This window comes from Bufo gargarizans, chromosome 2, assembly GCF_014858855.1.
Source record: "Bufo gargarizans isolate SCDJY-AF-19 chromosome 2, ASM1485885v1, whole genome shotgun sequence".
Taxonomy (NCBI): domain Eukaryota; kingdom Metazoa; phylum Chordata; class Amphibia; order Anura; family Bufonidae; genus Bufo; species Bufo gargarizans.
The window spans coordinates 431,588,656-431,614,902 of NC_058081.1; the positions used below are offsets into that span (position 1 = coordinate 431,588,656).

Consider the following 26,247-nt stretch of genomic DNA (forward strand, 5'->3'; position numbering starts at 1 on the left):
GCACAAGCCAAGGAGCCTCCTCGCTGTCGGCACGGCCAACCGTGCAGCATTCAAGGCTACTGGCCTAACGGGGGAATTTTCCCGGTATCCCGGTAGGCCAGTCCGGCCCTGCTGTCATTAAACTACCAGTGGTCACTGAGTAACACAGCACATAATATATGAAAATGTATTTTTCTCAAGGATGCTCATACTAAGAACTTCCACATAGGTATTTTTAAACTGGTTTATGGATCAACTGGCTAGCACTGTCAGCAGTTTTGCAAGACAAAAAACTACTGACAGATTCTCTTAAAAGGAAGGGTTAATTTCATAGGGTAAGGCCCCATGCACACGGCCGTGTTTCACAGCCGTGTGCGGGCCGTGGAACCGCGGCCTGGATCCCTCCTGTGAGCTGGAGCGCACGGCGTCACTGGTTGCTATGACGCCGTGCGCTCCCTGCCTCCGGCACAGTACAGCAATACACTGGTATAGATCATACCAGTGTATTACTGTATTGTGGCGGCAGCAGGGAGCACACGGCGTCATAGCAACCAGTGACGCCGTGCGCTCCAGCTCACAGGAGGGATCCAGGCCGCGGTTCCACGGCCCGCACACGGCTGTGAAACACGGCCGTGTGCATGGGGCCTAAGGAAGAGAGTTTATGAAGAGAGTAGCAACTCATGACAAGCCATGCATGACAGTCCAAAATCTTTGAGAGTAAACTTCAGTTTTATGAGTTGTGTTGATAATTTTGTGTAGCTTATATAAGCCCAGCTATGAATGGGTAAAAAAATCAAATAAAGAAGTTGTTCAGGATTAGAAAAACATAAAACGTCACTTGTCCGCATTCATTTCAACTGAACTGAGCTGCAATACCAGACATGACTCAAGGGTGGTACTGCTTCTGGAAGAAAATTGCCATATTTTTCTAACATATTCCCACTGCTTCTCCATACTGTTATCCATGTTATCAATTTCCTAGTCTCTAAATATGCCTGTACTTATCACATACACTGTACGAATATGAATAAAAATGCATCATACCCGATGGTCTTCATCCAGAATGCGGTACACATTGTTTTTAAATACTCTTTGTTTGATGCCAGCTCGATCCATGAGGAGTGGAGGAATCTCTTTAATAAATGTTATGTTTTCATCTTCCGTTTTTAAGTCATTATATATCTTGCAGCTTAAAGGCATCAGAATATATAGCTTCATAGTTTCTGGAGACCTCAGTAAGTTATTGTTCTCTTCATTGAATTTTTCTACCTTATCTTTAAAAACTATAAAACAGATATGCAGTAATCCGATGAAAATATTTAGTCAGAAGAACTGGAGCAGGATATTCCCACATAGCAACATACGGTATATTTGGTAAGCATATTCACATTTATGTTTCTCAGTCATTGAATATTGAAAATCAGTTCAATTCATTTGAATGGGGCAGCAAGCACATGCATTTTGGCAAGTCCCATCAAGGTGAATGGAACTGATTTTCAGTCACAGTATTTTCTTCCACAAAATATAAAGGCACCCTTATTGTCCTTTGCATGTGCGGACAATAGGAGATGTGGGAATTTGTGACATCTAAAGTATACAATATTATTGGAGGTTTACGCATGTGCACAAGACAGTCTAATGTAACCATATATAACTCCTACTGTCCCAGATATGGCCCATGGATTTCAGTGGCTATCCTGCGGCAAAACAACTGTGTGGGAGCACCAAGGGGCATAATTACTGTATTGGGGCACTAAGAGGGCATAGCAACTGTGTGGGGGCACTAAGAGGGGTATACCTACTGTGTGGGGTCACTAAGGGAGCATAGCCACTCTGTGGGTAGTCACAAAAGGAACATAACAACTGTGTGGGGACACTAAGGGGGCATAACTACTCTGTGGGGGTACTAAGGGGCAAAACTGTGTGGGGGCTCTAAGGAGACAACAGCTGTGTGCAGGGCACTAAGTGGGCATAACTACTGTGTGGGGGAAATAATGGGGGCACAACTACTCTATGTGGGTAATATTGCCTGAAACACTTCAGAATTCATCCTGCTTTTTGTCAGCAGTCACATCATCAATAAATACATGAGAAGCAGTTCCATTGGCAGCCATACATGCCCACGCCATGACACTACCACCACCATGCTTCACTGATGAGGTGGTATGCTTAGGATCATGAGCAGTTCCTTTCCTCCTCCATACTCTTCTCTTCCCATCACTCTGGTACATTGATCTTGGTCTCATCTGTCCAAAAGATGTTGTTCCAGAACTGTGAAGGCTTTTTTAGATGTCGTTTGGCAAACTCTAATCTGGCCTTCCTGTTTTTGAGGTTCACCAATGGTTTACATCTTGTGGTGAACCTTCTGTATTCACTCTGGTGAAGTCTTCTCTGGAGAATGTTCTTGATCTGGCCAAAGGGTGTTTTCTTCACCAGGGAAAGAATTCTTTGGTCACCCACCACGGTTGTTTTCCGTGGTCTTCCGGGTGTTTTGGTGTTGCTGAGCTCACCGGTGCGTTCCTTCTTTTTAAGAATTTTCCAGTTGTTTTGGCAATGCCTAATGTTTTTGCTATCACTCTGATGGGTTTGTTTTGTTTTTTTCAGCTTGATGATGGCTTGCTTCACTGATAGTGACAGCTCTTTGGATCTCATCTTGAGAGTTCACAGCAACAGATTCCGAATGCAAATAGCACACTTGAAATGAACTCTGGACCTTTTATCTGCTCATTGTAATTGGGATAATTTGGGAATAATGCATACCTGGCCATGGAAAATCTGAGAAGCCAATTGCCCCATTACTTTTGGTTCCTTAACAAGTGGGAGGCACATATGCAAACTGTTGGAAATCCTAGACCGTTCACCTGATTTGGATGTAAATCCTGAAATTAAAGCTGACAGTCTGCAGTTAAATCACATCTTGTTCGTTTCATTTCAAATCCATTGTGGTGGCCGATAGAGCCAAAAATGTTGGAATTGTGTCGATGTCCCAATATTTATGGACCTGACTGTAGGTAATCATTAGGAGGACTTAGAAGCATGGCTTTGTGTCAAAAAGATTTTGACAAAATAATTATTTCCCCTTACTACCCTCACACAGTAGTTATGCCTTCTTAGTTATCCCACACAGTAATTATGTCTCTTTACTACCCCTACACAGTAGTTATGCCTCATTAATGCCCCCACACAGTATCTATGTACTCTTATTGCCCCTACACAGTAGTTATACCCCCTTAATGCCCCCACATAGTAGTTATGTCCCCATAGTGCCCCCACACAGTAGTTATGCCTCCATAGTTACCCACACAGTAGTTATGTTCCTATAGTGCCCACATGTAGTATTTATGCCCCTTTAGTGCAGCCCACATATTAGTTATGCCATTTATTGGCCCCACACAGTAGGTATTGCCCACATCGCGCCTGCTGAGCTAAAGAGTGGATAGGCTGATTCCCCAGACAAGGAATGATCCTTGGCCTTTGAACTCAACTGTTTCTGCAACCTTTGGATGCAGATACACTTGAAATCAAGACATTCCGTACCTCAGCAGTTCCAGGATGGCGGGACAGGCACCGAAATTCAGCACTGTCCTGCAAGATCCAGGACAGTGCTGGAAATTTTTGTAGTTTGTAGCGCTGTATAAAAAAAGATTTCAGACAAAATAATGTTTTTGAATGCTGGTAAACTTCTTTTTTCTGCATTCAGTTGGAGACTGGATGGGAAAGTAGATCGGTTGACTGATGCATCTGAGGAGTATTCCCTGATCAATGGTGCTGTCCATTATATATATATATATATATATATATATATATAGTTTACAAATATATAATGTGACTGTATTGTAGTCCTACCTGTCAGTCCATGCAATAAATAAGGTAAGCTACATTTTTTCTTTTCTGCTAGCCAGTGTGAATGTTTAGGATGGATGTCAAGCAAACATGTACATGAAAAATTGTATTGAGGTTTATTTTTGCTACACCAAATATAAACTCTCCTCTAAAAGTCCCTGGCTTGTCCTATATTATCATTTAACTATTGGAATAACTGTCACTAAAATATAACTTTTATTAGGATAATTAAAATGTGGGTCATTCAACTTACCGTAAGTGCATAAATAGATAAACTATAAACCGTCCTGGATCACACTAGCACTGGGTGTGAGTGTTGTATCATCTACTAAAACCAGATCCTAGGACTGTGTACACACAGAGGGAGCAGGCTGTGTGTCTGGAGATCAGCGGGGTATGCATATGGCGATAAACGCTTGACTAAACCCCCACACATAATACTCCAGCAGCCAACAAGTTGACAGGGTGCAGATGTTTATGAAAAAGACACTATCTCTGAACCCTGAGCTGCTGCCGTAGGTAAAATCTATTCATAAAAACTGGCTACAATGTAGTTTTGCTTCCTGTCATTGAGGTACTAGCCTCTACATCACTGTAGGCTTCTAAGCCTGTTCTGCTCGACGCGTTTCTTAGTTGCTGTATTGTGCAACTTAGTCATCAGGAGCACAGAGTGGTATATTGGAAGCCAACAAAACAAACAAACAAATAGTGCCACACACTCTCATGCATAGCGTGCAGACACACTAGTCTGCGGCACTGGGACGGCCATAGTGCGGCCACCCAGTGCAGCTCCTAAAGAAGAAAAAGCCATGCCCCCTGGGCTGACCAAAGCAGCGCGGGAGTCAATGGATCAGGGACACTGCCGGAGACCAGCGCGCCCCTACCCCCCCTCTTAACAACGCTGGAGGGAGCCCTGGAGGTAAGTACATTACATGGAGTGAACAAAGGCGATTACCCTTTCTCCAGGACAAACAATCGCCCATACATATCAAGGATGGACACCGAACCAGGAGGTAGATCACCAGAGCACCTAAGTACACCATATAGTCACAAAACGTGACATGCAGACAGGAATAACAGACAAACCATGTCTGTAAATACAGACTATCTCCAGAGGTGAACACATTATCATCACAGAAGTGACAACAAGGCAAATTTGAGGTGTTGCACATAGATATACTACTATGTTGTCACAAAATGTGGCATGCAGGCAAGAATCACAAAGAAGCCATGTCTATAAGTCAAGACACTCACCAGATGTCAGCACATTACCGTCACAAAAGTGGCAACAAGAAAGGGATAGCAACACACCGGTCATATCAATTAATTCATTTCTGTTAACCTTGATGAGTAATGGCAGGTTGTCTATCCAGCAACATCAGCTCAAATAAATGGCTAGGTAACCCATGCGAGGTATTTTCAGAATAGGACCTACCCATTTCATCACAGTCGCCTAGCATTTCCTCAGTACTCAAAAATCTGACAAGAGTCTATAAGGACCACGTACGTTCATGGTGGGAGGTTCAGACCCTCGAGACTTATCTTAAGAACAAAATAGTTCCTAGTGGTCTGAGAAATCCGGTATTACCTAATGCTCGTGTTAAGTCAGAAGAGCTCATGAAAAAGTATGAGAAAGAATCCATCGAATCCTCCCTCCGTCTCATGAGACTATTACTAGAGGAATAGAAAAATATACTAGCCAAGACCACCATTGAGTTGCAGGAACACATTGAAGCAGCGAAGAAATTCACACAGTCTCCAGACTTTGAGAGAAGGGAGATAACACTGCAGCAATCAGTCGATAAATTTACTGGGTATGTTAGGGAAAGGAAACATAAATTGTTTGTGTGTGACACCCGTGATTTTAAAGAAGGCACTGTCTTTAATTTCACAGGCAGAAAAAGTAAAATTAACACAGAGAGTGAGACAGACATCTCATCGTCAGAGGGTGACACTGATGCTGAAAATCTGTCAGCGAAAACGGTGAACATCAGAAATAGGGATAGAGGATGGGGTTGTCGACCAAACAGAAATTGAGGTAGAGGCAGGACTGACAGGGATAAAAGAGTTTTTTTTTAGGAATGGGCACAGAATATCCTCTGAGGAGCAGAAAAATCAATAGCTCCGTTAAGGCACACTGAGGATCTTCAAATAATCATTCTATCTAACCGCTCCCTTACTGTGATCGAGATGGAACTTCTCTGTAAGGGGCTTTCCTTTGTCCCAGTGTGCAAATATAACCCATTTAATTGGGTGAAGGATATTAATCTCTTTATTAGGAAACTTAAATGGAGAAAATTCTTCCTCACTCATAATCGTGATCAATGCTAGGCTAGGCATTGAGGAGGAAGAATTGGATGATGTGCGCCTACTGGCAGATTTGTGGGAGGAAGGTCAGAGGCCTATAGGCACTGAACCTTTCACCCACCTGAGACCACCCTCTAAAAAGAACCCACCTGTCAGTCAATATTCTCCCCTGGATGCTTTCCTTATGATTACAACAGAGAAATTAAGGGCATTACATGTTCATGGGCAGGGATCAAATAACCTTACCCCAGCTGAATCAGAAGCCCTGGAACTGCTGCAAAATGATAAGCAGATTATAATAAATAAAACCCTTGGTTCTTGATAAGGAAGCAGACAAAGAGATGTTCCTAAGCATTCTAAATGATAGGTCATGCTTTGCCAAACTGGACTCGAACCCGACTGGTAGCATTAAAAAGAAATTGGCAGACATGCTCAATGAAGCTAAAAAGAAGGCCTTGATCAGCAAGACCGAGTATGCCTACCTGCTACCCGACAACCCTATTACACCTGTGTTCCATGGTCTGCCCAAGATACATAAAGGGGTCAATCCCCTCAAAGGCAGACCTATAGTGTCTGGATCGGGAGCCTCGCAGAAACGATCAGTAACTATGTTGATGTGATCTTATGTCCCTTCGTGTTGAGATTACACTCGTATGTAAGGGATTCCATGGATGTGCTCAGACGTCTTAATGACGTAGTTTGCAACAGTGGGACTCTTCTCGCCAGTTTAGATGTGGAAGCCCTCTATAGCTCCATCCCACATGAAAGAGGATGTGAGGGTGTGAGGGCTTTCCTGACAGAAAGGGGTGCACATCTGAGATCACACAATGATTTTGTCATTAGTTGCTGAACTTTATCCTGCGGAACAACATATTCCTGTTTGATAGACAGGTCTTCCCCCCAGCTCAAGGGAGTTGCAATGGGCAGTTCCTGTGCCCTGATGTTCGCTAACCTCTACCTGGGCTGGTGGGAGAGAGAGGTTGTTTTTGGAGAGAGCATGAGTCGATGGACCTCATCTATTACATTCATCTGGTCACGCAGTACCCATCTGTGGTCTGAATATGCCCCTATCATTCTTATATGTTGTTCTTCTCTAACACGTTGCCCCCAATATCCACTGATATGACCGGTGTGTTGTTATCCCTTTCTTGTTGCCACTTTTGTGATTGAAATGTGTTCACATCTGGTGAGTGTCTTGACTTATACACATGGCTTGTTTGTGATTCTTGCCTGCATGCCACATTTTTCGACAACATGGTATATCTATATGCAACACCTCACATTTGCCTTGTCACTTCTGTGACGATAATGTGTTCACCTCTAGAGATAGTCTTTAATTACAGACATGGTTTGTCTGTTATTCCTGTCTGTATGTCACGTTTTGTGACTATATGTGTCACGGAAGGTGTACAGGAAACAAGACAATGCAAAAATGAATATATGACTCACTGGATCCAAAACTAAGGAACAAAAGGGAGACCCCTGCATAAGACCTGGCACTCTCCCTGACTCTGCTCAGCCTATGCAAACACCCCAATGGTGGATGATCGCATATCCATGAACCTCGACTATATAACACCTGAACACCCTACAATAGTGAGGGGACACGACCACCGGCTCCCTACTCTAGACACGGAGGGAGTCAGGGTCACCTGGGATCCAGCAAACATAAAATCACAAATGAGTGTACAACACTTATCTTATAGCAGACTGGGAAATGGATCAGCATGCACACACACTCCAGGAAGTTGTATAAACCGCACACTAATGCATTATGGGGAGGAATTTAAAGGGATGCAATCAGTCCAACTACAAGACAGCTGAGAGAGGCTAACGAGATGAGGAACTAGAAACCAAATCAAAGAAGCTCAAGGAGGAGGTTCTGAAAGGCATCTGTCAGAGCTTCTCAGATGTCTGGTTGTGACAATATGGTGTACTTAGGTGTGACATCTTATGACCCTGGATATTTCTATGGGGTGCCCTGGCATTGACATCACCCCATTTGGTCAGGTTTGTTTGCTCTGGTGATCTACCTCCCAATTCGGTGTTCATCCTTGATATGTATGGGCGATTGTTTGTCCTGGAGCAGGGCTAATCGCCTTTTTTAACTCCATGTAATGTACTTACCTCCAGTGCTCCCTCCAGCGTTGTTAAAGGTGGGATAGGGGCGCGCCGGCAGTGTCTCTGATCCATTGGCTCCCGCACTGCTTTGGTCGGCCAGAGTGTGTGGCTTTTATTTCCCAGTGCCGCAGACTACGTGTCTGCATGCTATACATGAGAGTTTGCAGCACTATTTGTTTGTTTTGTTGGCTTCCAATATACCACTCTGTGCTCCTGATGACTAAGTTGCACAATACAGCAACTAAGAAATGCGTTGAGCAGAAAAGGCTTAGATGCCTACAGTGATGTAGAGGCTAGAATGCATACCCCGCTGATCTCCAGACACACAGACTGCTCCCTCTGTGTGTACGCATTCCTAGGATCTACCATAGTTTGAGTAGAACATACAACACTCACACCCAGTGCTAGTGCGATCCAGGATGGTTTATACGTAGTTTTTCTATTTATTCACTTAAGTTGAATGACTCACATTTTAATTATCCTAATAAAAGTTATATTTTATTATATTTTATTCCAATAGTTAAACATTAATCTCTTGTTGTCGTCAATTTCTAAGAAATTCATATAGTGAAATACTTGTCCTATATTATCCTAAAGCATTCTTCAGAATTCTATTCTATTTTAGTTAAACTTTTTATTTGGACATTTTATTTCAGTAAATAGCTACTCATCCATCACAGCATCTAACACAAAGTTTCCTACCTGGCAGGACTAACTTTAAATATCCAACATAATAAGACCATGCAAGCCCATGAGCCACATTTAACTGTTTCTTCTCAGTTATTTCAGATATCACTGCCTGTGTTGGTTCCTACAAGAAAATAAATGTTGAAATATATTCAGTTTTGCAGGGGCATGTTTCATACCTGACACATAGCATGAGATAAGAGCAATACTCCAGTACATTAGCTGCAAGATCAGCAATGTTACAATTATGACTAATAATGCAGGGGAAACTAATGAAAGGAGGGGATGGGTAGAACCCATGCAGAATGTTTTTCCTGTTCAAGAGAATAAAAATAATAAAGACTCCCGCAATTCACTAAGTTGTAAGCAGTATTTCACAGTTTATTTTGTGTACTCCCAGGACATTATTTAATTTGAATAGTTTCAGCAAAAGGCCTTTATCAGAGTACCGGATTGCCGGACAGAGGAACCAGAATGAAGTAGGAAAAAGGACGTAGCACAGGTAAGAAATGCACACATTGCCTATTAAAGAATGTCGCTCTTTCTTTAACGGCAGAGCGCCCGATTTTTACCTGCACTGCTACCTTCTTCCAACTTCATTCCAGTTCCTCTGTGCGGAAAATCGGTGCTCTGATGAAGGCCTTTGGCCAAAAACGTTCAAATTAAATTATTTCCTGTTCAAGAGAATAGAGGTTAAGCCTTTTAGGGAATTAGAACATGAGATTAAAATGATTAACTAAAGAGTTAATGAACAGATAAACACTAGGTGAATCTCAGACACCCGTAATTTGGGTGGGTGTGTTTTAGCATCCATATTATAGGCAGAATACTGAACAGATAGAGAAAAAGTCTTACAGACAGTTTACACTAGGCGCTGTAATGCCAGTTCTCAAATAATAATCAACATAGTGTGAATAGCGGGTGTGTGCTGCTCAATAAAGAGTCACTAATTATTTATTTTCACTGGAATCACTAATCTAGCTTCTCAATCTTCTCAGTCTTTTTTCTAAACGCCAAACAATGTCTCTAGACTTTAATAATTTATTCCTAAGCAGCTTGCAAGCTTCCACGTTACTATAAGAAAAAAATAAAAGGGCAGGCTGCACATAGTAAAGAGGCGCCCAACTTGACTGTCACATTTGCTTCTTCTAGGGCATTCCAACCCTTTCCAGGGCATCCCAACACTTTCCATGTTACAAATGTATATGTAGAGCATTTGATGACATAGCTTTATTCCTGCCAAAGTTATTAACAATGTTATCTTTGTTACAGACACAGATATGACTGTGAGATTCAGGGGCGTAGCTAAAGGCTCATGGGCCCTGGTGCAAGAGTTTAGCTTGGGACCCCCATCCCTCATTGCTTTGTGGCAAGGGGCAGGGAAGTACATAGCTTTCCTGTTGCCTGAGGCAAAAAATTCGACTGCACCCCTCTTCCGTGCCAAATTCTTGACCTAACACCTTCTCTCCAGCCAGAGGTGTAACTTGACCAGCATGCACCTTCTATAAAACAGGTGTCTTCTCATGTGGTACAAGGGTCTTTGGGGCCCCTCAGGCTCCTGGGCCCAGTAGCGACTGCTACCTCTGCACCCCCTATAGCTACGCCCCTGGTGAGATTAACTTCTCAAGAGAGGAAGGACATTGTGCTAAGCTCTGCTGAGCACAGTACCCAACTTAATACAGTAGATTTCAATGATCGCCACTTTAACAGACCACTCATTCACCATTGCACAGTTGGCAAATTGCTTGCAAATTTTGCCAACAGGTTCTGTGACACCCATTCTGCAAATTCAATACAACGATGGGGATCATCCACATTGAGATGTTACAGCAACTGTGTCTTGTAGCCAGTATCTGCCCGATAATGGGGCTCCATTGACAGACTGGTTGCTACAATAAGGGCTCTTGCTGAAGGATTCCGGGATGGCCATTGTTTTTGCTTCGTCTGTGGCAGTCTTGTTACGTCCACTTTTTGGCAGGCCCAACACAGAACCTGTTTGGCGAAATCTAGCAAGCAATTTGCCAATTGTGCCATATCGGTTTGGTGGTCTGTCAGGGTGCTGAGCTTCAAAATCTACTGCAATGACTCGGGTACTGTGCTCCTCAGTAGATCAGCACAATCTCTGTTCTCTCCTAGTGTGTTAAAGGGGTTGTGTCACCTCAGCAAGTGGCATGTATCATGTAGAGAAAATTGATACCAGGCACTTACTAATGTATTGTGATTGTCTGTATTGCTTCCTTTGCTGGCTGGATTCATTTTTCCATCACATTATACACTGCTTGTTTCCATGGTTATGATCATCCTGCAATCCAGCAGCAGTGGCCGTGCTTGCACACTGTAGGAAAAAGTACCAGCCTATGAGCACTCCCCTGGTCTCGGCCACCAGGGTGGTCGTAAACATGGAAATCAGCAGTGTATAATGTGATGAAAAAATGAATCCAGGCAGTGAAGGAAACAATATAGACAATTACAATACATTAGTAAGTGCCTTGTAGTAACTTTTTCTCTATGATAAATGCCACTTGCTGAAGAGAGACAACTCCTTAAATCTCGCAGCCATATCTGTGTCTGTGATAAGGAGAAAATTGAAAATAACTTTGGCAGAAATAAGGTGGATTACTCATCAAATTCTTTGAAGTACATATTCTTCAGAAATCTATTTTTAAAAATTTTACTTTGTTCGATAAAGACCTTATATCCTGTGCAAGTTTGATAAATTCTCTGAAATTGTCCCTTCAGAACGTTCTGTAATCAAGGTGGATAATAACAACTGAATGTATCGATATTAAAATTGCAATCTACTGAATTAAAATATGTCCTTCTACATATAATTCCAAATATGAAAAAAGTCTTGACTAATCTGTGCCGACCATAGATCCAGCTCCCATTATCCACCTTGGCTATGGAATTCCGAAAGTACAATTCCCTACGATTTATCATTTTTGCAAAAAAACTAGAGACAAGGTTGGATCAATGCATTGAAGAAGTTTTGAAAACAAATGGGGAAAATAGTTTATTAATAGGGATGAACAAGAAGAAGGGGGCACTGACAATTTATGGGGCCCCCGGGCAGTAGGAGATTATGGGGCCCCTGTGTCCCCACCCACCCTCAAGCCACACCCACATATCACACCGCCCACATCACTTATATCAATATGTAAATACCAGTGAACCCTTTTACCTTATGTTATCTGTAGTGTTACATAGGACTGCAAAAATACCCAGGAGCCAAATAAAAAATTTTGTTGCCAAATTTTAAATACATAAATTAAGCTACTTTTACACTAGCGTTTTTGCCGGATCAGACAGGGTTCAGCAAAAACACTTCCATTGCTGATAATACAACCATCTGCATCTATTATGAACAAATCCGGTTGTATTATCTGTAACATAGCCAAGACGGATCCGTCATGAACTCCATTGAAAGTCAGTGGGGGACGGAACCGTTTTCTATTGTGTCAGATCCGTCTTGCTCCACATCTCAGGATGGAAAGCAAAATACAACATGTTGCGGTTTGCTCTCCGGTCTGGGAATGCAACTAAACGGAACGGAATGCATTTTGATGGATTACGTTCTGTTCAGTTCAGTTTTGTCCCCATTGACAATGAAGTGGGAAAAAACAGAAGCGTCTAACGCTAGTGTGATAGTAGCCTTATAATAAAAAAACACTTGGAGGAGAAGATGAGACGCAGGTCACAGTAGTGAGCCAGCTCTACATATAGGAGAATACAGCACCACATACCTGACATCTCCTGTCATGTAGACATCCTCTTTCCTCTTCTCCTCCTTTTGACCCAGACCGCCATGACAAATTCTTTCAGCCGCATCTCGTCTCTACAGAGTTTGTTACACAGACATGTTAGATTTCTCATAATTGGGGTCATTTATCAAACTGGTATATAGTACAAATGGCTTAGTTGCCCATAGCAACCAATCAGATTCCAACTTTCAGTCTCAAAAGGAGCTGTCTAAAATTAAAAGTGGAATCTGGTTGTAGCTAAGCTAGTTCTACTTTACACTAGTTTGATAAATGACCCCCAAATGTTCCTATGGTGTCTACAGCAATTATAATGTCCCGTAGAGTACCCCCAGTAATAATAACACCCTATATTGTGCTACAGGTAATAATACCTGTATAGTGTCCCTGAAATATAATGTCCCCTAATATGTCCTTGTAATAGAAATGCCTTTGTAGTTCCTACCCAATAGCAACATCCCTCACACTGCCATCACAGTAGTAATTTCCCCCACACTAACCCCACAGTAGTCATTTCCCCCCACACTGCCCACACAGTAGTAATTGTCCCCCACACTGCCCCCACAGTAGTAATTGTCCCCACACTGCCCCCACAGTAGTAATTGTCCCCCACACTGCCCACACAGTAGTAATTTCCCCCACACTGCCCCCACAGTAGTAATTGTCCCCCACACTGCCCCCATAGTAGTAATTGTCTTCACACTGCCCCCACAGTAGTAATTGTCCCCCACACTGCCCCCACAGTGGTAATTGTCCCCCACACTGCCCCCACAGTGGTAATTGTCCCCCACACTGCCCCCACAGTAGTAATTGTCCCCCACACTGCCCCCACAGTAGTAACTGTCTCCACACTGCCCCCACAGTAGCAATTGTCCCCCACACTGCCCCCACAGTAATAATTGTCCCCCACACTGCCCCCACAATAACAATTGTCCCCCACACTGCCCCGACAGTACTAATTGTCCCCCACACTGCAACCACAGCAGTACCAATTGTCCCTCAAACTGCCCCCACAGTACCGATTGTCCCCCACAGTATCAATTTCCCCCACACTGCCACCACAGTATTGATTTCATCCACACTGCCCCCACAGTATTGATTTTCTCCCAGACTGCCCCCACAGTAGTAATTGTTCCCCCCACACTGCCCCCAAAGTATTAATTGTCTCCCACACTGCCCCACAGTAGTAATTTTTCCCTCACTCTGCCCCACAGTATTAGTTGTCCTCAACACTGCCCCCACTGTATTAATTTCCCCCACACTGCCCCCATGTAGTAGTTTGCTCCCTATGTAGTAATTTGCCCCCAATTGTCCCTTCAGTAATATGTATCCTCGCCTCCTGTGCCCCCCCAGTAATGTCCCCCAAAGTTGGCTTAGCACACAAAAAAATAAAAGCCATCACTTACCTGTGTCCTAGACTCCTGGCGCTTACTCGTAGATAGGCAGGCACGCAGCGCGTGTCACTGTGCTGCGTCTCACCACAGGAGCGCGATGACGTTATTGCGCCCGCCTTCGTCGGGAATACTATAGGTAATATCGCGATCCGCAACGCTGCGCCAGCCGCCGGGCCCTGATAGCCGGGCCCGGGTGAATAACTTTGCAGTCCGTGCACAATATATTATGTGCACGGCTGTGGCGGGCCCCCATCCAGGCCGGGCCGTCGGACCACGTCCGAAGTGCCCGACCGGTCAGTCCTCCCCTGTTGGAAATTAATGCCGACATTCCGGCAAGTGTTCAGGAATTTTGGCCGGAGAAAAAAATGCAACATGCTGTGGTATTTTCTCCGGCCAAAAAATGTAAGAGAGACTGAACTGATGCATCCTGATGCATACTGAGGGTTGGTATTCCCTGGAAAAAGCAGATGTAAAACTCTAGTAAGGGTACTTTCACACTTGCGGCAGAGGATTCCAGCAGGCAGTATGTAAACCAATGGCAAACTGATGCAAACCAAATGCATTGAAATGCCGGATCCGTCGCTCCGGTGTCATCAGTAAAAATGGATCCGGTCTAAATTTATTTTGTGCAGACCGGAATGCCGGATCCTTTTTGCCAAAACACTTAATGATGGATCCGGCACTAATAAACTTCAATATAAATTATGCCGGATCCGGCATTCCGGCAAGTGTTCAGTCTTTTTGGCTGGAGAGAAAACTGCAGCATGCTGCGGTATTTTCTCTGTCCTGAAATGGCAAAAAGACCGAACTGAAGACATCCTGATGCATACTGAAATGATCTCCAGTCAGAATGCATTAGGATAAAACTGATCAGTTATTTTCTGGTATTGAGCCCCTAGGACGGAACTCAATGCCGGAAAAGAATAACTCTAGTGGGAAAGTACCTTTAGGCGATCCCAGAGAAGGATGTGTTTTATATGTTTGACGATTATTTTTATCCTGTCAGTAAATAAAATCATTTAGTGGATTTGATGTTCTAGACTTAGCGCTTCTGTACTACGTGCAGCCTATCCCTGCTTTTTCTTTTTATAGTAGAGTGGAAGTTTGCATGCCTCTTTGGGTGAAGTGATCAAAATCTGGAGACATTGTTTGGCATTTACAAAAAGGACACGACTGAGATGATTGAGAACCTAGAGTGGTGACTCCAGTGGAAAGAAACAATTAGGCCTCTTTCACACAGGCGTCTTATTTTTGGCCCGGATAAGAGGCGGGTGTGTTGCGGGAACACACACGATTTTTCCGCGCGAGTGCAAAACATTGTAATGCGTTTTGCACTCGCGTGAGAAAAATCGCGCATGTTTGGTACCCAAACCCGGACTTCTTCACAGAAGTTCGGGCTTGGGATTGATGTTCTGAAAATTGTATTATTTTCCCTTATAACATGGTTATAAGGGAAAATAATAGCATTCTGAATACAGAATGCATAGTATAATAGTGCTGGAGGGGTTAAAAAAAATAAAAAAAGTTAACTCACCTTCTCATCTTTATCGCGTAGTTCCCGGTCTCTTTACTTCTTTAATGATGAGCTGTGGGCTAAAGGACCTGTGGTGACGTCAGATCACATGCTCCATCACCATGGTGATGGACCATGTGATTGGAGCATGTGATCTGACGTCACCACAGGTCCTTTAGCCCACAGCTCATCATTAAAGAAATTAAGAGACCGGGAACTACGTGATCAAGAGAAGGTGAGTTTACTTTTTTATTTTTTTTTAACCCCTCCAGCACTATTATACTATGCATTCTGTATTCAGAATGCTATTATTTTCCCTTATAACCATGTTATAAGGGAAAATAATACAATCTACAGAACACCGATCCCAAGCCCCAACTTCTGTGAAGAAGTTCGGGTTTGGGCACCAAACATGCGCGATTTTTCTCACGCGAGTGCAAAACTCATTACAATGTTTTGCACTCGCGCAGAAAAATCGTGCGTGTTCCCGCAACGCACCCGCCTCTTATCCGGGCCAAAAATAAGACGCCCGTGTGAAAGAGGCCTAAGGGACTCTCTTCATTTGCCAGGATTTATTGAGCAGTGCACATCTGCTGTTGACACTATTGCAGGCAGAATATTTGAAACTTGCTTGGTTCTATTGACAGTCGACTTAGCTCACCGTTTGATAAAAAGACATTAAAAAAATGTTGGTCATTTTGAAGGAGTTTTCAGGAATTACCTATTGACCTATATTTAGGGTAAGTTATCAATATTAATTTGATAGGGGTCAAACTCAGTCAAACTCCTGCCGATCTGATATTTATTAAATATCCTAAATAATACTAGCAGCACTGCAGAAATCAGGCAGGCCACTACACAGTGAATGGAGCTTGAAAAGGGTGATTTGTCCACCAAACCTTTGAATTTATTTGGGATAAATGTGCCACTTTAAATAACCAAAAGCTTTAAAGGGAACCTGTCACCGGGATTTTGTGTATAGAGCTGAGGACATGGGTTGCTAGATGGCCGCTAGCACATCCGCAATATCCAGTCCCCATAGCTCTGTGTGCTTTTATTGTGTATAAAAACCGATTTGATACATATGCAAATTAACCTGAGATGAGTCCTGTACGTGACTCATCTCAGGGACAGGACTCATCTCAGGTTCATTTGCATATGTATCAATATGTGTTTTTTTTACATAATAAAAGCACACAGAGCTATGGGGACTGGGTATTGCGGATTTGCTAGCGGCCATATAGCAACCCATGTCCTCAACTCTATACACAAAATCCCTGAGACAGGTTCCCTTTAAGTTAATTATCATTTCCTGTGATGCTGTGATTCCCTTGTGTATATGGATCAGGTAATCGTGCACAGCAGGGGGAAATCGCAGTGCTGATCCTCATATGTTTCAAATATTACTTCTCCTCCCTCATTTCCCCGATGTGGCCATCTCTGCTGCACTCGCACACTTTAAGGCTCTTCCGCCCGGCTCCTGACTGGATGTGGGCAATTCTTTTCCTGTTCAGCTACATTGACAAGAAGCGGCCACATCCACATTCCTGGGAGGAATAGTCTGAACGTGCACCAGCACAGCAGAGATGCTGGCATCAGGGGAGCAAGGGAGGGTAAGTACCATGTAAAACATTTTCCCTCTGCAGGGAAACATGGGCTAATCAGAGGAAATGATCAGAGAACCTCTTTAAGGGCCAATACAACTTTCCTTTTTTTCAATCCCCTCCTGGTTTTGGCTTCAAAAACTGCATACAAAAAACAGAACGTGTGGCAGCAAACTAAAACTTTCATCTCGTATAAATTGGACTGGAGTACATTGTGCCACACAGGTCATATCTGTGAACTAATAATACAAGAATAAAATATTTATAATATATATAAGTTGGATTGTTCTCCACTAAACTGCATGGGCTGTGTTGTGGATGGGGCTTATTAGAACTACGGTTCACCATCTACAAATATTACATTGTAAAAAAAAGTTATTACCTTCCTTGTCTATAACTATATAAACCTAACCATAATAATGTGCACATCAAGGGATACCTAAAAAATTATTGTTACATACCTGAAGTCCAAAACATCTGCATAGCAAATTGCAGAGAAACAGCAACACCACATGAATCATTCCTGGTAACGGATCTTCTGTATAAAGAATGTAGCAGCACATGACATTCAAGATCATCAGAGATGTACTCCTGGCACTGACACTTGCTTGTAACGCCTTTAGGTATTCTCCATTATACCTTTAAAATAGAAGCTTTTGTTTATTTCATTATCATTAGTATTATGCTCACGTTCACTGTCTCTATAGTTCTTATTACTTTTCTTAAGTTGACATGTAATTACTAAAATGTGCCAAATTGGTGAAGTATAATGATAAAGACAGAAAAGGAATAATTACAGTACAGGGTCAACCTCACAACCTCCCCCCCCGTGCACCTTTATTGCGGACTTCTGGCAATTCATTCATACAGTGGCGTTTCTAGGGTTGGTGTCACCCTCCCCTCCCAAAGCTTAGAAATGCTGTTCAATTTCTTCTGGTGACCGCTTCGTCACGTGGTCAGCGTGTTCTGACCTGTGCGGATGAGTCAAGTAGGGGACGTCTATCAAGCCCCGCTCTGATCCAGCGGCGCCGCTGATGTCCGGCAAAGGGGGGATTTAGTGCATGTGAGGCCCAGAGCTGTCTTACCCCACATGGGCACCTTCCTCTATTTTAGTTTAATTTTTTTCTGTATGAAGAGGCTGCGGTGCTTCGTGGGCCATATGACATCATATTCATCGTTCACGTGGTCTAGGTGCAGCGCAATCCAATCTGAGTGATTGGGTCTGAGCTGTAATACCAACCACAGTGCTATCAAATGGACAAAGCTGTGCTTGGTAAGGAGCAAAGAGCCTGCAGCGCTCACTAGAATGTCACGGTCTCCTCAAACAGCTGATTGTCGGGGGTGCCAGGAGTCAGACCCCCACCAATCTCCTAACTCTCTGTGTACAGATGTCATAGATGTTACCTGCAGTTCTATGTAATACCCCACATAACACAGCAAATTATTGTGTTATGTGGGGTGTTACATAGGACTGCAGGGAACATCTACTACATTATCTGCACACAGAAAGCTAGCATTGCTATCTGGGATGTTACATAGGACTACAGGTGACATCTACAAATTAAAATCTTAGCCCACTCTACATATAGGAGAATACAGCACCACATACCTCTTACTTCCAGTGACATCTCCTGTCATGTAGACCTTCTCTTTCCTCTTCTCCTCCGTTTGACCCAGGCCACCATGACAAATTATTTTAGCAGCATTTAATCTCTGCAGAGTTTGCTACACAGACACGTTAGATTTCTCATAGTTGGGGTCATTTGTCAAACTGGTGTAAAGTAGAACTGGCTTAGTTGCCCACAGCAACCAATCAGATTCCACCTTTAATTTTCCAAAGAAGCTGTCAAAAATGAAAGGTGGAATCTGATTGGTTGCTATGGGCTACTTAACCAGTTCTACTTTACACCAGTTTGATAAATTATCCCAAAGGTCCATGTCTACAGCAGTTATAATGTCCTCTAGAGTTCCCCCAGTAATAATAACACCCTATATTGTACTCCAGGTAATAATGCCTGTATAGTGTCCCCTTAAATAATTTTCCCCACACAGCCCCCATATATTAATTTCCTCCAGACTTCCCCCATATAATAATTTCCCCTAAACGGCCCCATATAATATTTTCCCCCACACTGCGCCATATAGTAATTTCCCCCACACTGCCCCATGTAGTAATTTCCCCCACACTGCCCCATATAGTAATTTCCCCCACACTGCCCCATATAATAATTTCCCCCACACTGACCCATGTAGTAATTTCCCCAACACTGCCCCATATAGTAATTTCCCCAACACTGCCCCATATAGTAATTTCCCCAACACTGCCCCATATAGTAATTTCCCCCACACTGCCCCATATAATAATTTCCACCACACTGCCCCATATAGTAATTTCCCCGACACTGCCCCATATAGTAATTTCCCCGACACTACCCCATATAGTAATTTGCCCCCACACTGCACCCCCTGAAGTAATTTTCCCCCACACTACACCCCTGAAGTAATCTGGCCCCACACTGCACCCCCTGAAGTGATTTGCCCCCACACTGCCCCTATAAAGTAATTTGCCCCCACACTGCCCCTATAAAGTAATTTGCCCCCACACTGCCCCAAGTAATTTGCCCCAAGTAATAATCTGCCCCCACACTGCCCACATGAAGTGATTTGCCCCCATTTAATAATCTGCCCCCCCAAACTGATTTGCTACCACACTGCCCCATGTCCTCCTCTGCCCCCCCCCCCAAAGTTGGCACACGCAGAAAATAAAAAAATTAAAAGCTAATACTTACCTTTGACATCATCACACACGCCTCCGACAGGATTTCACTACCGCATAGGCCTCAGACCTACTAGGCCTGAAGCCTATGGCGGTGATCGGTGGTGGGACAGGGAACTATTCGCTCCCGTGCCCCGCCGCAACATGTGGGCGCTCGGGTCGGCGTTACCCGGGACTACTGACCCGAACGCCCCTATTATAATCCGCCACTGGGTCCGGCGGTTGACTTACCCAATCAGACTGGTGCCACCCAGTGCGGTCCGCACCTGCCGCACCCCCCTCGCAATGCCACTGCATTCAGAAACTTCGAATAAGAATAATAGAAGAATTGCACAACATAGAGTTATGTGAAAAGATGCTTCAGAAATGCTACACTATGGAGAAATGCACATAGTTACTAAAACAGAAGTGTCAGGATAGGCGACAAGTCCTCTTTAACCACTTCAACCCCCCTAGCTGAAACACCCTTAATGACCAGGCCACTTTTTACACTTCTGCACTACACTACTTTCACAGTTTATTGCTCGGTCATGCAACTTACCACCCAAATGAATTTTACCTCCTTTTCTTCTCACTAATAGAGCTTTCATTTGGTGGTATTTCATTGCTGCTGACATTTTTACTTTTTTTGTTATTAATTGAAATTTAACGATTTTTTTGCAAAAAAATGACATTTTTCACTTTCAGTTGTAAAATTTTGCAAAAAAAAAACGACATCCATATATAAATTTTTCGCTAAATTTATTGTTCTACATGTCCTTGATAAAAAAAATGTTTGGGTAAAAAAAAAATGGTTTTGGTAAAAGTTATAGCGTTTACAAACTATGGTACAAAAATGTGAATTTCCGCTTTTTGAAGCAGCTCTGACTTTCTGAGCACCTGTCATGTTTCCTGAGGTTCCCACAAATGCCCCATTTCGGAAAGTAGACACCCTAAGGTATTCACTGATGGGCATCGTGAGTTCATAGAACTTTTTATTTTTTGTCACAAGTTAGCGGAAAATGATGATTTTTTTCTTACAAAGTCTCATATTCCACTAACTTGTGACAAAAAATAAAAACTTCCATGAACTCACTATGCCCATTACATACCTTGGGGTGTCTTCTTTCCAAAATGGGGTCACTTGTGGGGTGGTTATACTGCCCTGGCATTTTAGGGGCCCAGATGCGTGAGAAGTAGTTTGAAATCAAAATCTGTAAAAAATGACCGGTGAAATCCGAAAGGTGCTCTTTGGAATGTATGCCCCTTTGCCCACCTAGGCTGCAAAAACGTGTCACACATCTGGTATCGCCGTACTCAGGAGCAATTGGGGAATGTGTTTTGGGGTGTCATTTTACATATACCCATGCTGGGTGAGAGAAATATCTTGGCAAAAGACAACTTTTCCCATTTTTTTATACAAAGTTGGCATTTGACCAAGATATTTATCTCACCCAGCATGGGTATATGTAAAATGACACCCCAAAACACATTGCCCAACTTCTCCTGAGTACGGCGATACCAGATGTGTGACACTTTTTTGCAGCCTAGGTGGGCAAAGGGGCACACATTCCAAAGAGCCCCTTTAGGATTTCACCGGCCATTTTTTACAGATTTTGATTTCAAACTACTTCGCACACATTAGGGCCCCTAAATTGCCAGGGCAGTATAACTACCCCACAAGTGACACCATTTTGGAAAGAAGACACCCCAAGGTATTCCGTGAGGAGCATGGCGAGTTCCTAGAATTTTTTATTTTTTGTCACAAGTTAGTGGAATATGAGACTTTGTAAGAAAAAAAAAATCATAATTTTCCGCTAACTTGTGACCAAAAATAAAAAATTCTAGGAACTCGCCATGCCCCTCACGGAATACCTTGAGGTGTCTTCTTTCCAAAATGGGGTCACTTGTGGGGTAGTTATACTGCCCTGGCATTCTAGGGGCCCTAATGTGTGGTAAGTAGTTTGAAATCAAAATGTGTAAAAAATGACCTGTGAAATCCTAAAGGTGCTCTTTGGAATGTGTGCCCCTTTGCCAACCTAGGCGGCAAAAAAGTGTCACACGTGTGGTATCGCCATACTCAGGAGAAGTTGGGGAATGTGTTTTGGGGTGTCATTTTACATATACCCATGCTGGGTGAGAGAAATATCTTGGCAAAAGACTTTTCCCATTTTTTTATACAAAGTTGGCATTCGACCAAGATATTTATCTCACCCAGAATGGGTATATGTAAGATGACACCCAAAAACACATTCCCCAACTTCTCCTGAGTACGGCGATACCACATGTGTGACACTTTTTTGCAGCCTAGATGCGCAAAGTGGCCCAAATTCCTTTTAGGAGGGCATTTTTACACATTTGGATCCCAGACTTCTTCTCACGCTTTCGGGCCCCTAAAATGCCAGGGCAGTATAAATACCCCACATGTGACCCCATTTTGGAAAGAAGACACCCCAAGGTATTCAATGAGGGGCATGGCGAGTTCATAGATTCTTTTTTTGGGCACAATTTAGCGGAAATTGATTTTTTGGGGTATTTTCTCACAAAGTCTCCCTTTACGCTAACTTGGGACAAAAATTTCAATCTTTCATGGACTCAATATTCCCCTCAGCGAATACCTTGGGGTGTCTTCTTTCCGAAATGGGGTCACATGTGGGTTTTTTATACTGCACTGGCATTTTAGGGGCCTTAAAGCGTGAGAAGAAGTCTGGAATATAAATGTCTAAAAAATGTTACGCATTCCGTGAGGGGTATAGTGGAATATGAGACTTTGTAAGAAAAAATAAATAAAATTTCTGCTAACTTGGGCCAAAAAAATGTCTGAATGGAGCCTTACAGGGGGGTGATCAATGACGGGGTGTGATCAGGGAATCTATATGGGTGATCACCCCCCTGTCATTGATCACCCCCCTGTAAGGCTCCATTCAGACGTCCGTATGTGTTTTGCGGATCCGATCCATGTATCCGTGGATCCGTAAAAATCATACGGACGTCTGAATGGAGCCTTACAGGGGGGTGATCAATGACAGGGGGGTGATCAGGGAATCTATATGGGTGATCACCCCCCTGTCATTGATCACCCCCCTGTAAAACTCCATTCAGACGTCCGTATGTGTTTTGCGGATCCGATCCATGTATCCGTGGATCCGTAAAAATCATACGGACGTCTGAATGGAGCCTTACAGGGGGGAGATCAATGACAGGGGGGTGATCAGGGAATCTATATGGGTGATCACCCCCCTGTCATTGATCACCCCCCTGCAAGGCTCCATTCAGACGTCCGTATGTGTTTTGCGGATCCGATCCATGTAGCCGTGGATCCATAAAAATCATACGGACGTCTGAATGGAGCCTTACAGGGGGGTGATCAATGACAGGGGGGTGATCAATGACAGGGGGGTGATCAGGGAATCTATATGGGTGATCACCCCCCTGTCATTGATCACCCCCCTGTAAGGCCCCATTCAGACGTCCGTATGTGTTTTACGGATCCAATCCATGTATCCGTGGATCCGTAAAAATCATACAGACATCTGAATGGAGCCTTACAGGGGGGTGATCAATGACAGGGGGGTGATCCATAACAGGGGGGTGATCAGGGAATCTATATGGGTGATCATCCCCCTGTCATTGATCACCCCCCTGCAAGGCTCCATTCAGACATCCGTATGTGTTTTGCGGATCCGATCCATGTATCCGTGGATCCGTAAAAATCATACGGACGTCTGAATGGAGCCTTACAGGGGGGTGATCAATGACAGGGTGGTGATCAGGGAATCTATATGGGTGATCACCCCCCTGTCATTGATCACCCCCCTGTAAGGCTCCATTCAGACGTCCGTATGTGTTTTGCGGATCCGATCCATGTATCCATAAAAATCATACGGACGTCTGAATGGAGCCTGACAGGGGGGTGATCAATGACAGGGGGGTGATCAGGGAGTCTATATGGGGTGATCATGGGTGATCAGGGGTTCATAAGGGGTTAATAAGTGACAGGGGGGGTGTAGTGTAGTGTAGTGGTGTTTTGTGGTACTTTACTGAGCTACCTGTGTCCTCTGGTGGTCGATCCAAGCAAAAGGGACCACCAGAGGACCAGGTAGCAGGTATATTAGACGCTGTTATCAAAACAGCATCTAATATACCTGTTAGGGGTTAAAAAAATCGCATCTCCAGCCTGCCAGCGAACGATCGCCGCTGGCAGGCTGGAGATCCTGTCTCTTACCTTCCGATCCTGTGAATGCGCGTGCCTGTGTGCGCGCGTTCACAGGAAATCACGGCTCTCGCGAGATGACGCGTATATGCGTCACTCTGCGCAGAGCTGCCGCCTCCGGACCGCGGATCTGCGTTAGGCGGTCCGGAGGCGGTTAATAAGAGCCTATATAAATTTATCTTCACTTCCCTTAGTTTAAGGCCTCATGCACACAAACAATTTTTCCTCCGTTTACATTCCGTTTTCTGCGTTCCGTATACGGTACCATACCCTGCCCCTATAATGTCAATAGTCCTATAAAAACCTCGTCCCACACGGTCTCTGCCAGTTCACTGTGAGCTGAGAATAGGGATAGATGTGTCAAGCACCTATGCGCTAGGGACAGTCTTGCAGGAAAACTGTTTGAAAAAGAATATTTTTTAGACTGTAGAGAGAGCTGGGAAGACAGCAGGCAGAATGCAGGTTAAGTGTAATCACCATGTGCATCTTGTTCAAATGCTGCAACATAATTAATCCATTATTTTACAGGTAGACTTACCGTGCCTCAGTAATAAAGGGTGGTTTAATATATCGCCATGTGAATCTTGTTCAACTGCTGCGACATTCATAGTTAATCAGTTATTTTACAGATACACTTACTGTGCCTCATTATTAAAGGGCAGTCTAATATTTTGTTGCATGCATCTTGTTCAACTGCTCCAACATTCATAGTTAATCTGTTACTTTACTGATACAGTTACTGTATACTATGGCCAACAGACAGTTGCCTGGGCCCTCCAAAGGAATGAGCAGTGGCAAAAATGTTGCTGTAGTCGGCAAATGTAAATGGACAAAACAGATGCAAATTGAGCCTAAGGCCTCCATCACACAGTCAGTATTTTGCATCAGTATTTGTAAGCCAAAATCAGGAGTGGGTCCAAAACAAAGAAGAGGTGCAAATATTTCTATTACATTTTATGTTTGTTTTGGAACCACTCCTGGTTTTGGCTTACAATTACTGATCAAATACGGATGCAAAATACTGACCAAATACTGACTGTCTGAAAGAGACTTTATGGATGCTCAAAATACAGGATGATTTTTTTCCTTTAGTTTTCTGTTCTTCTGATGGATCAGAAGAACGTACAAATAAACAGAGATGTGAGCACAGCCTTACTGCCACTGCTGCTATTCCCCTCCCCACTCTGTTGTGGGGCAACTATTATCACTGTTACTGCCACTGCTGCTACTGCCACCCTCCCCACTGTGTTATGGGGCCACTACTGTCACTGGTACTGCTGCCACCCTCCCTACTCTGTCATGGGGGCAATATTGTCAATGTTACTGCTGCTGCTGCCACCCTCCCCACTCTGTCATGGGGCCACTACTTGAATCTTGGGGCACTGCACAGTTAAGTCCATGATGATAAATGAGACTTGACGCTAAAATTGACCTGTAATACTGATGCAAAGTAACTCTACAAAAGGGATTAAAAAGTATGTGTTTGGATTGCCACAACATGCATTATAAGATTTTTTTTTTTTTACACTACTTTATTGGCGCTAACTCCATTTCTTTATTTTGTTCCAATAAGGAGTCATTTGGGCAGGGGCAAACATGTTTTTTTTTTTGCTTTACTGAAGGGTTCTGTATGCTTTTCTTTTTGTTTAACAGAAGGGATTAGCTATAAATCTTGGTGCTCTTGGTGCACAGTGATGTAGATGGCGATAAATTACACCTGCCTGTAATACTGATGGCACAGTACCTACAGAAAGGATTAACTATGCATGTGGGTGCACTAGAACATAATGCACTTGGCGATACACTCTCCCTGCAGTTTAAGTTCCAAGCCTTCACACTGAGATTGAGCCACCAGTGGGATGAATGTGATTAGTCAGAGTGGCCTACGTATACTTGATTTATCGCGATTTGTGACAAATTAATTCAAAACTAATCAAATTTATTGTGGAAGTTCAACGAATCAGCTGAATTGAATTTTTCAAAACTTCACTCCTCTCTACCTACAATCTGGCCACAGTGCCAAAAGATAAAAAAGCACACATTAAGCTAAAGATATTGCAAATCACTTACTGT

The 26,247-nt window shown here is 43.4% G+C and overlaps 1 protein-coding gene across 1 annotated transcript in view; it reads right to left on the minus strand.

The window, feature by feature from the left end:
- STING1 (stimulator of interferon response cGAMP interactor 1) overlaps positions 1–26,247 on the minus strand; it is a 59,368-nt gene that overhangs the window by 27,354 nt on the left and 5,767 nt on the right. Inside the window, exons 3-5 of the mRNA XM_044280924.1 lie at positions 17,668–17,845; positions 8,953–9,061; positions 1,024–1,262 (exon numbers count right to left, since the gene is read on the minus strand). Coding sequence (XP_044136859.1) covers positions 1,024–1,262; positions 8,953–9,061; positions 17,668–17,845 — 526 coding nt within the window. The remainder of the gene's footprint in view (positions 1–1,023; positions 1,263–8,952; positions 9,062–17,667; positions 17,846–26,247) is intronic.